This window comes from Taudactylus pleione, unplaced genomic scaffold (genome assembly GCF_031769625.1).
Source record: "Taudactylus pleione unplaced genomic scaffold, aTauple2 ptg001478l, whole genome shotgun sequence".
Taxonomy (NCBI): Eukaryota; Metazoa; Chordata; class Amphibia; order Anura; family Myobatrachidae; genus Taudactylus; species Taudactylus pleione.
The window spans coordinates 131038-143215 of record NW_028285876.1 but is presented as its reverse complement, the minus strand read 5'-3'; the positions used below and the strand labels follow the sequence as shown (position 1 = coordinate 143215).

The 12178-nt window shown below is 46.3% G+C and overlaps 1 protein-coding gene across 1 annotated transcript; it reads right to left on the bottom strand.

The window, feature by feature from the left end:
• Positions 1 to 1100: 1100 nt before the first annotated feature.
• Positions 1101 to 11446, bottom strand: LOC148442509 (ciliary microtubule-associated protein 2-like). The gene is made up of 6 exons (XM_088463876.1): positions 11365 to 11446; positions 10711 to 10869; positions 10511 to 10633; positions 9808 to 9943; positions 9598 to 9741; positions 1101 to 1181 (listed from the first exon to the last, which is right to left on the bottom strand). Exons 2-4 carry the CDS (start codon positions 10756 to 10758, stop codon positions 9830 to 9832), a joined length of 285 nt encoding a protein of 94 aa, XP_088320002.1. The 5' UTR covers positions 10759 to 10869; positions 11365 to 11446; the 3' UTR covers positions 1101 to 1181; positions 9598 to 9741; positions 9808 to 9829.
• Positions 11447 to 12178: the final 732 nt, after the last annotated feature.

The following is a 12178-nucleotide window of genomic DNA, read 5'->3' as shown; positions in this document are numbered from 1 at the left end:
GAATGCCCAATACATTTCTGATTCCATGCAAAGGTATCATTGGGTCCTGCGACTTTGTACCCACATACTGTGGGACGCTCAAGCTGAAATTTAAACGCATGCAAAGTTGAAAAAACATTGACCAATGCGAGAATATCGGCATTGGAACATACTCATAATAGGGCTCAATGGGTACATTTACTCAAGTGAGTTTTTAGAAGTGGAGATGTTGCCCATAGCAACCAATCGGATTCTAACTATTAGATTCTAGTTAAATGTTAAGTAGAATCTGATTGGTTGCTATGGGCAACATATCCACCTCTAAAAATTCTCACTTTATTAAATATATCCCCTAGTGTCTTCATTTACCTTTATGTAGCATATGTGGTGTAGCACTTGCATGAAAGTACGTGATCACCAGCCAGCATCAGTGGGCTACTATAATTATATATGAGACGCAAGAGTGGGATGGCCAAGTATAAGCTTCCCCAATATATCATTTCTGCACGATTCATGCTGCCCAATAGACACCAGCACAGCAGTTCCAATGCCTTATTTAGCCCCTCAGTTCCTTCCATCTTTAACATACTGTATGTGCAGTCCTTTTAAATAACCAGCTCTGGAAAGCTGTGTTCTATATGTACAGTACATACATTTTGTATTAAGGAATGTATCAAATTCAGGATTCTGTTGGAGACTTGGATGGACCTTAACAGCAACTCAAACATTTGGGATTCATTTAGATCCATGGGATTCAGCCAACTAAACCCAAATTCTGAGCTTACAGGAATGTTAGTGCACAAAACACTTGTTACAGCCAGGAGTCAAAATACTATTTTATCATGCTAAGTCTTAATATGCAATTAAGTAATGGAAACATATTATATGGCCCATCCATAGTTGTGTACATTTGCATAAAGGGTGCATTTGTATACATTCACACCCATCCAAGTTTCCATGGTAATACAGGCTAGATTTTGAAGCAGACATCCTGCAAATGGTTTGTACTGGATAATCAAATCCTGAATACTGACAAGTGGCCGGGGACAGTGGGCAAGCGAGCTGTAGAATATCCTGTCCGTTGGAGTTTTTGGAAAGCGATGAATTGTTCCAAACTTGCCATGTTTCTTTTTTTGATCATTTTCAAGATCTTCAATGAATGACTTTGCATCAAAGTATCCTAGCTCTGTCTGATAACATTCCTAGGGATATAATGAAACAGACATAAATACACACACAGAATAACCACCATATTCTGGCCACTTGTTTTTGCCTTTTTGGGAGAATGTAGGTGGGTTGAGTCTAGCACGTGATGTTCTGAAACTATATCATGTGCACTGTGAATATATTTCATACACTTCTATTAGCACATTCAGTCATATTTTTAACCTCCATCTGTATTGAATCAGGAATACTAGAAGCAGAATTTAGGGTTGGCCATCGACCATTGATGATTGGCAACCATCGATGGTCTGATGTCAATCATAACTAGTTTTACCGTCAATCGGAGGCCACCAATGGTGAACATCAATGGCAAAATCCAAATGGCTAATGCCGGCTGTGTTCAGCGCATGCGCAGAGTTAAACCATTGATGGCTCAATCATTGATGGTTTCTTACTGATGGTTTGAAACCATTAGCCATGGATAACAGAGCAGTTGTTGGTCGACCCTAGTAGAATTTTGTGCACATGATTGGCGTAGCAGCACTGATAGCAGAAAGGCCGAGTTTTGCATAAAAAAAAAATCCTGTGGATATTCATGTCCCTGATGTCCACTCAAAGCACTAATCTTATAGGTAGGCATGGTATGTAAAACAGTATCTATGCTTATAAAGTAAATGCAAAAAAGATGAGGCAGTTTGTGTCCAGTTCTCCAAAGAACAGGAAACCCAATGTAAGGGCCGATGCAGATTTGAACGTAACTTTGTTTTGCAATTGGCTTCTGAGTGTTTTTGTGCTGTGTATGCTCCATAGCTGAGTCCTATGCAACTCAGTCGCATGACCGCTTCGCAGGCCTATCAACAGAATTGCGTGCTATGCAGAGTAGTGTGTACACAGCGATATGGCTGTTATCAGACTGGTGCATTCATAACAATGGTGTCTATGAAAGCGAGCAAATGCATAGGGACAGTGGGCTGAACAGATGGGACAGCACAGTTGGTATAGTGGTTAGCATTGCAGACTCACAGTTCCAAGATCAGGAGTTCAGTTCCTGACCAAGGCCTTCGGCTCTCCCAGTTTCCTCCCAGACTCCAAAAAACATAGCGTAGATTTACTGACTTCTGATAAAAAAGGACCCTAGTGTGTATGTATGTTCATGGGATACGGACCATAGATTGTAAGAACCATTGGGGCAGTGAAGGACTGAATTGTTCTTTGTAAAGCGTAGCATTATATATTCTAAATGTAAATAAATAAATGCGTACAGCTCTGCAAACAGGTGATCAACCACATTAGTTTCCTGTGCGCACAGTAGCGTATAACTGCATCCAACTTACATTCAACCCCTCATCGGCCCCATAGTGTGAAACTTGTGAGATTATTATATATATAAATAATATAAAATAAGAGATATGGTAAGAACTTACCTTTGATATCTCTATTTCTGCAAGGTCCATAGGGTTCCACAGGGATACCTTGGGTTATAGTCATGGCTTGGCCATCGGGCACCACACAGTTAACTTTGTGCTCCCAGTATGCACTGGGTCCCCCTCCCCCAGGCCAAGGCACCTCAATTCAGTAATAAGCCAAGGCCATAGGAGGAGAGAAAAAGAGAGAAGGAAGTCTGGAATACACAAGAATCACATTCTCACAACAGGGAGACGGAAAATCGGTGACCAGAACCAGACCCATATGAAGCACAGGGCGACAGGGTGGGCTCCTTGTGGAACCCTATGGACCTTGCAGAAATAGTGATAACAAAGGTAAGTTCTTACCATCTCTCTTATTTTCTGCAGCAGGCTCCATAGGGTATCCACAGGGATACCTTGGGAGTTCCCAAAGCAGTATCCTCAACGGTGGGGGCGCTCCTGTGCAGAAAGGAGCTGCCCATGATGGACCCACAGACCTCATAGAATGAGCAGTAACAGAGGGCGGAACAGGAATGCCCTCATGACTGTAAGCCTCAGAAATCGCCATGCGAATCCACCTGGCCAACGCTTGCTTGTTGGCCGGCCAACCCTTCTTATGGAAACCATAGAGGACGAACAAAGTGTCCGACTTCCTAAGGGAACTGGTATGGTAAAACCGTAGAGCTCGTACCACAAGGTCTTGTGAGTTAAAGGCCGGCACTACAATTTCCCCATTAATGTGGAAACTATAGACCACCTTAGGCAGGAACCCAAGGCAAGTCCGAAGCACTGCCCTGCTGCTGTGAAAAACCAGAAAGAGCCCCCAAATCTGACACCCTCCTGGCGGAAGCAATAGCCAGGAGAAACACAGTCTTAGCTGTGAGCCATTTGAGATCCACTGAGCCCAGTAGTTCAAATGGAGGTCAATTCCCAAGGAGCCACAGTAGGCACAAAGGGAGGCTGTATGCGAAGAGCACCCTGCATAAAAGGTGCGAACATCCGAGAGTGGAGCAATCCTCCACTGAAACCACACAGACAGTGCGGAAACATGTACTTTCAATGAGGCTAGACGAAGACCCTTATCTAATCCTGCCTGGAGAAAAGCCAGAACCCTGGATATCCGAAATACCTGGGAATCGTACCCCCTGGGGCGACACCATTCAAAGAAGGTATGCCATACCCTGTGGTAAATCCTGGCAGAAGCAGGTTTCCGAAGCATGGATGTCTCAAGACCCACGCCGTCAAAGACAGACGACTCAAATCCGTGTAAACACAAGGACCCTGAGACAACAGGTCCGGACGTTGAGGAAACAGCAACAGAGCGTCTATGGAGATACTCTGAAGATCTGAGTACCAGTGACGTCCGACCACACTGGAGCCACCAGCAGGATCATGCCTCCCTCTTGCTTGAACTTCTTCAATACCCGAGGAAGAAGGGAGAAAGGAAGAAACAGGTACGCAAACTGGAAGGTCCACCGAACCGACAGAGCGTCTACCAGGAGAGCCTCTGCGTCTCTTGTTCTGGACCCGTACACTCTTAGCTTGCATTTGTATCTGGAGGCCATGAGATCTATCTCTGGAAAACCCCATTTGTCCACCAGGAGTTGGAAGACCTCCTGGTGAAGTGACCACTTCCCTGGATGTACATCTTGTCGACTGAGGAAGTCCGCTTCAGAGTTGAGTACTCCTGGAATGAACACTGCCGTATGGAATCTCATGCATGAACACCGCACATTATGCATAGTTAAGCTGCTAACATGACGCTCAGTAGCGAATGCACAATATCCTGCATGCGAACGCTGTTTATTAGCTGCATGCGTGCACATCTGCCCCAAATCAGATAAACCTAACTAGCGTCTTTACATCAAACCCCACATACTCACACATTACATATTCACATACAAGGTTCCAAAAGCTTTAAGGTATAAGATTCAAGTATGCACATTTACTATAATTGCTATGAAATAAAGATTATTTTGTAACTAAGGTTTTATATGTGATAAGTAAGCCATGTTTGGTATTGTACTGATGCATACTCTCTCAACAGTATTCCGGTAACATCGATGTAGAGATCGCAACAGGCATTCTCAACTTATGGACCGCAGAGACTTCAAGCAACAAAATGAACATTATATGACCAACCATTAGGATTTGCATGAGGTGGGAAACCAGAGACCACCAGTTGTTAGAGGCTGGACTGTGTATATTTGAACCAACCTGTTAAATGCCTTGTAACATATGCCCTCTCCTTTAGGACCAATGGTATTAGCAACAAACTTCTCTATTGTGTTGTCTATTTCTGGAGGGTATAAATATGTGTGCTCTGACCCTGGGTTTCGAGTCTTCGTGCTGAATGCTGATTGACGAGGGGTTTCTTGCTGATGCCTACATCTGGTCCAGAGCGCTGCGTATGTATAACTGTACTTGGGTCTGTATAATTCCTTTGCGCTAAATTTGTACTTATAACTAGCGTGTAACTGACTGTACTTTTGCTTGAATAATATTTTGTGCTTTGGAACCACAGGTTCTAGGTCTGGAGTCTTTATTTACTGTATAACTGCGTACGCAAAATAGCGTCGTCCTTAGAGGTTTATAGGCAGGATATCAGAAGGTATAGGCAGGGGTGTATAGAGGTTCAAAGGCAGAATCCTTAATCCGACCATGTGATCCATCCCATCTGAAGAGGATCAGCCTCTGTAGAGGTCTTGAACGAAACTGGGCATATTCCACCATGTCGAATGTCGACACCATGGAAATCAGTAATCTCAATGCCAAGTGAATGAACACCTGGCGACCCTGGAGACAGGAACGTAACCTGGTATGTAGGGCTGAGATCTTCTCCTCTGTAAAGAAGATTCTCTGCTGCTGAGAGTCCAACAGTGCTCCCAGATGCATCATCCTCTGAGATGGCATCAGTGAGGACTTTTTCCAATCGATCAGCCGTGAGTATGCAACACCGATATTGTCAGTTGCAGATGATTGCGAAGTACCTCCGGAGACCCTGCTAGGAAAAGCAGGTTGTCCATGAAAGGTAACAGGCGAACCCCCTGTAACCGCAGGCGAGCCGCCATGACCGCCATTACCTTGGTGAACACCTGCGGAGCCGCGGAAAGAACAAACGGCAGCGGTTGAAACTGGTAATGGTGATCCAATACAGCAAATCTGAGAAACCTCTGAGGAGCCGTAGCAATGGGGATATGCAGGTAGGCATCCTGAATATTCAGGGACACCATGAAATCCCCAGGTTCCATAGCTAATATAATGGAACGTCGAGTCTCCATACTGAACCGAGGGACCCTCAGAGACTTGTTGAGAGCCTTGAAGTTGAGAATAGGACGGACAGAACCATTCGGTTTTGGTACCAAAAAGAGATTGGAATAAGAACCCATCCCCCTGAGGGACGGTGGGACTGGAACTATGACCCCGTCTTGGAGCATAGAACTTACCACTTTCTGGATTTCCAGAGCCTTTGTGGAATGAAGGCCTACCTCCGGAGTGTAGGAAACAAAACTGATGGGGAGGCCTTCTGTTGAAGGAGAGGGCGTACCCGTGAGAAACCACTTCTCTGACCCAGGTGTCTGTGATAATCATCCACCAGTGCTGGGCAAACCAAAGAAGTCGGCCTCCCACCCTGGGGTTCCCCAAGGGGAGGCCCAACTCATGCTGAGAGTTTGCCCTAGGCTTGGTGACAAGGCGTCTAGCACTCCAAGGTCGCTTCTTGGACTAGGGTGTCTTCCTGGTGGCTCCTGATGGCCTGGGAAAAGACTGCACCTTCTGCTTACCTTGAGGACGATCGTCTTTTCAGCCTAAGTAGCAGTCCTAGACGGAGCCTGAGGCGATGGCAGACATGCAGACTTTGCAGCTGCCAATGTACTTACAATTTTATCCAGGTCTGGGCCGAAGAGGACCAGACCATTAAACGGCAAGCCTTCCAGGCCCTTCTTTGAATGCAGACGTGGAATCTAAGAACGTAACCACCACGATCGGCAAGCCGAAACTGCTGCTGCTGAAATCCTGGAAGTAAGCAGGCTAACATCCAACGCTGCTTCGCTAATATAAGTAGCAGAATCACGGATACTACCAGCACCGTCTGCTCCTCAGAAGCATCAGAGGAGAATGACGATTAAAAAGCATCAGCCCATTTTTCCATGGCCCAAGCCACCCAACAGACCGCCATGAGCAGTCTGGCGGATCCCCCGGCCAAAGAGTAAATGGATGTTAAGTAAATCTCTACCTTGCGGTCCGAAACGTCCTTAAATGAGGACATAGACGGCATGGGTAAGATTGCACTCTTAATCAGGCGTGTCACATGGGAATCCACCTGAGGAGGGGTGTCCCACTTAGTGAAGTAATCCTCTGCAAAGGGATAAGAATATGAGTCTCTTTTGGGGCTGAAACATTCTGCCTGGGAATTTCCACGCTTCCTCCATATGGTCCACCAGCTGACCAGAGAGGAAAAACTGACGCCTTACCTTTTAAAGTATGCGTAAGACGATGCAGTCTCAGGGAGACAGTCATCCTCCATAACCCTGCGGAAAGCTTTAATTAGCCCGGATACATAAATCCTGCACTTATACTCAACCGCTTAAGTGGGTCGTTCCGAGTCAGATTCCGGGAGCTCCCCTTCATCTGACATCATCATCGTCATAATGTGGTAACAGTGGCGCTACTAATGGTCTCTCAGCAGGCCGTAGAGCGGGCACCTGCAAAACGTCCGTTAAGTTCTGTACTGTGGCGGACCGAGGGCCTGATTCAGAGACGGATGCTCTGAAAGAGCGCTCGCTCTGATTCAGGGCGTTTTTTTTTTTTGTGCGGCCTCCAGGCAACTCGCATAGCTGTGGGTGACCACCCACAGCTATTGCGACCGGCCAGGCCATCGCGACCATCAGGGCTTGTGGTAGGGTCTTGTGGACGCAAGCCTCAGAGAGCTTCCGGCTCTAATAGAGCCGGAAGCTCTCCCACTGACATCACTGGTGATGTCAGTGGGGCCACCCACAAACGGCAGGCGTTCGCTTGGGAACGCCTCAGTTTGTGAAGCCACCCCCCCGCCACGCCTCCAAAATGGTGCGAGCTGTCGATCAAAATTGATAGCCGCCCCGTTTTGGTGCAAGACCCGGAGCAACGGAGCGCCCGTCGCTAGCCGGGTCTCACGCGTGCGCACGTCAGAGCCGGCGCTTGCCTGCACTAACAGCGCTATCATCAACCACTCAGATGCTAAGTCTGAAGTGGGAATAGTGCTACCTGACCAAACATTAAGCTGTAGGAGAGGTAGGATGGTGGGGGACCCAGGCTCCACATTCCTACTCAGCGTTGCTGTGCATCCAAGATGGCCACCGTGCGTTCTGTAGGCGGAGCCGTGGGGAAGGATCCCAAGCACCAGCGCGCCAAGCCTCAGTAGAACGGCAGCTGGTGCAGTGAGAGAGGGGTCTTTCCCATAGTCTAAAACCGGAAAAGCACCCTCTCTGGCAGGCCATTAACCCTCAGGATGCTGGAGCGCTTCCTTAATGCTCCAGCCCCATATCCCTGGTGGTCTAGTGGTAGCGCAGGATGAGTACCTGGCTCCACTAACTGCACCCCTCAGGTAGCCCCCAGCCCTGAGGACACTGGACTGTGCCACAGTGGGCTCCGTCCGCAGACGCCCCCTGTGCTTACCTTGTTGCTCCCTGTGCACCTGACCACAGTCCTGCTAGCTGGGACCCCCAGAAAAGCCTGCCGAGTTCCCTGGTTCAGTACCGGTGGCTCAGCGCCAGCAGGGGTGTAGGTGGGGGTAGTGGGGGCTTCCGCTGGACTGTCCCCACTAGCCGCACTTGCAGTCTTCTTAACTTCGGGGCTGTTTTTGCCAGCAGCCCCCATGCAGTGACCCGACTATGGCCGGGTACCAACTGAAACTGAGGTGCCTTGGCCTGGGGGCGGGGTTATAGGAGGGGGGCCCAGTGCATGCTGGGAGCACAAAGTTAACTGTGTGGTGCCCGATGGCCAAGCCAGGACTATAACCCAAGGTAACCCTGTGGATACCCTATGGAGCCTGCTGCATAAATATATTTTAAATAAACAAATTCAAATGTTGTTTTCTGTATTAGTTCCCTAATCGTAAACAATTATAGACATTCCACCCATAACTGCACCAAGTGGGACAATAATAACACCAATTTGACCTACAATGTTACAAGTTTCTCCAGATAAAGTTGGCCAAATCTGGCAATTTCCACATACAATTTATTCATTTACCACCCCTGCAGTGTCTTTGATCAAGAGGTCATAAAATCTTGTGGGTGGCTGTATTTTATTGTACTGTATTGTATTGTATAGGGTGCAGTTATTCAACCTCACCTCCTGATGGTCAGATCTGCCTTATTCAGAGATGTACGCAAACCCAATGGTGTGAGATCTGTGCATGTGCAGATCTCGTTCTGAGAGATCGCTAGCAGTGCCCCCTAAGCCACAACATGAATGACAAGCTGCGGCAGTTTGGGGACTGGGTGGTCTTGAAAACAGATGTGTCGGCCCCGTTTTTGAGGCACGCCGTGGCCAGTGTCTGCGTCTTGCAACACAGGGTTACTCAGATGGCAGATGTTCCCACAGAGTGAGCCGATGCTGCACCCCTCGGATCTGCAATGCATACAGTAGGCGTCATTTTAAACTAGACGCCACCTGTGGCATAAGCATATTATTGCACAGCCGCTGCATGCAGAGTCGCAGTCTGTGCATTATCACCCATCTCTGATCAGGCCCAGAGTCTTCTGGATTTCCAAGTTGGCCACAGAACAGAGAAGATTGCTTTTTCTTATTTTTTTAAACAAGGGAATATTGTGATCATTACATGGTAGCCATAAATCACAAACAATACTTAAAGAGAAGTATACCATTTATATAATAATTGAAAATAAAAAAGTACAGGCATATACTATTGTATACCTCCTGTACCGTTCGTCATATACTGGTTCCCTAATTTCTTATATTCAGTTTTATACATGTACATACTATATGTGGTCAGCATCTTCCATTCAATGACCTCTAATGGAAGCGTTCCACTTTGTAGCATACTTACAGGTGTAGCAAAGTGTCCGTACAGGATGTGCTGTGATCTTGGCCCGGTGAATAGGTCATAAGGTCCTCTTTTACCCACAACGTGCTTCAAGGTTTCATCTATGGAGCATTTTAGGTTGTAGGTTCCTGGTCCCGGCACACATTCCTGAAATATGAGCAGTGCATTAGGAAAGCAATGACACACGGCCCCTCTCATCCCATAATCACTTACATTGCTGCTTGCTGAGCCACATTTAGTCGTTTCGCTGTCCATTATACCCTTGGAGCTGGCAAACTCTGAAGCCCTCTCTTCTATGAGTGTGTGGATTCCCTGCTTTGCCGTAAGTTCCAGGTCCTGGGGTACAATTCTGTGTGGAGGACAGAAACAGGAATCATGAACAAAATAGATCACATAGCAAACATTCATCTGCATGTGACATCATTCACACACTGCCAGGAAGGGGGTACAGAACTGATTCAGGTGTCTATTTATTAAGATGAGAAAAGTCCTTTCTCTGGTGTTTTCACCAAAGGGCTTTTCTGTGCTTTTATTACATTATTAACAGATTAGCACCAGTGAAATCAGTTTGTGAGGCTTACCCCCGCCCCTATAAATCTCTATGGAGATGGCAGCTTACTGTAATTTATTCAGATTGCGTTACACTGTACCCGACAACGGGGACATGCAAAAATGGAAATACTTTGCTTCGCCAGCGTCGGGTCAAGCTACCGTGTAAAACAGAGGGGGCGCTGCCAGGGCATGCTTATATTACTGTGACCGTTCGCCGGCAGCACTAGGCTGGGAATTGGTTAATCGGTCCCATAAATGCACAGTGTGTACCTAGAACTAGCCTACAGTTTGGCTGACCCACAATGTGTAGAGGATCATTGTGCATATTCCTAGAACTCCTCTATCACTGTTTAACATGCTCTACCTTTAATTCGTCCTTGAATCGCACATCTTTAGTGTTACACAGTCCTCGCACGCTGGCAGGTTTCTTTTCCATTAGCTCCAGAAATGACTTTATGTTGTATCGACCCGGCCCCATGTTTTGCTTCTAAAGTAATCAAGCATACAAACGTTTCAGAAAATTGATTCATGTTTCCCAGAGTGTAAATTACAGCTTCACCTCACCAGCAAACGGTTCCTCTCCCATGTTTCCTTGTACAGGACATGTGGCATCACAGTCAGCCGTTCTGTTTCTTCTGCTCTTTTCCATCCAGGCGTAGATGCAACTCGCTCCAGAACGAAAGGATTATAGGGATTATAGGTTCCAGGCCCTAAACGTCTTGCCTGGATTAAATCACAGTCTTTTTACAGATACAATTTATGTCCAACATTCACATTCTTACTTAAAAATAAGAAAAAACGTGAAAAATGTTTTCTTTCTCAAGAAAAACATATAGAGAAAACCAGTCTTACCCTATAAAATACAGCCCTGCAATCAACAGAGGCTTAGGTAGATGAGGGACAGAGGGGGTAAGTGGTGTCCTGTGACCTCTAAAAGGACATTATTGTTATTCGGATGTAGCCTTGAACTGTACATCTTTCATAAACTTTCTTGAATCTAAAATCAACTTCATCAACTAGATCTTATTTAATAACATGGTGCAATGAGCATGAACTGTTTCAATCCACAGCAACCAACCAGATATCACTTTACAGGACTCTAGAGACACAAATTAATTTATGTAGTTGCCATTGGCTACTGCATGTTCCCCTCCTAATATTTTATGAAATATGTTCTTTAGAGTTTCTTAGCCAGTGGTGTATCATATATGTACTCACTGTCTCTGAAGTTGCCCTCTTGCAGGAAGGTACTTGTGTGTAGGAACCAGGTTTCTTAAATTCAGGATAAACCGCAGATACATCAAATCTATGGGATAAGATAGAAAATCTAAATGTAACTATTTATGTAAAAAAATGTATTTGTTGTTCACTCATTGGTTCGTGGCTAAAAAGTGTGTAAACATTAAAGAACAGTGGGGCCTGATTCACTACGGATAACTATTGCAATCGCGGCTGCGATTACGCACACAGGTGTGCTGAAACAATATGCTAATGAAAGCTATCGCAATGCCGTCGCACAGCCAACATAAAGACGCCCACTACCGCTATGTCACATCCGTAATACCTTGCAGTGCTGTGTATACATCGGGAACAGCGAGTAACATCGGCCCCTCACGCACAATTACAGCAGGTATGACCTTACTCATAAATTGCTCGTTGCACGCAGTGAGTACTCAAGCTGTGTATGCCGTCGCAGTGGACAATTTATGCACGTCCATGCAACGGCGTTCAAACGGACAGGCACGCCAACGTTTCTCCAGCCACTCCTCCATCACCACCCCCAAACACCCTCCTGTCCTTCAGTCTGTGATGGCTTTGTATCGATCGCAATGCTAACTCACGTACGCGCACTGCAATGCATACGAAGTACGTACCATCGGCCGATTTGCGATCCGTAATGAATCAGGCCCAGTGACCGCAAGCCATGACTGATTCTACATAAGTAACTAATTGCTTCCTGACCATATGATAGAGGTTCCCAAACTCCGCCATACAGTCCATGTTTTAAGGATATCCATGCTTGAGCACAGGT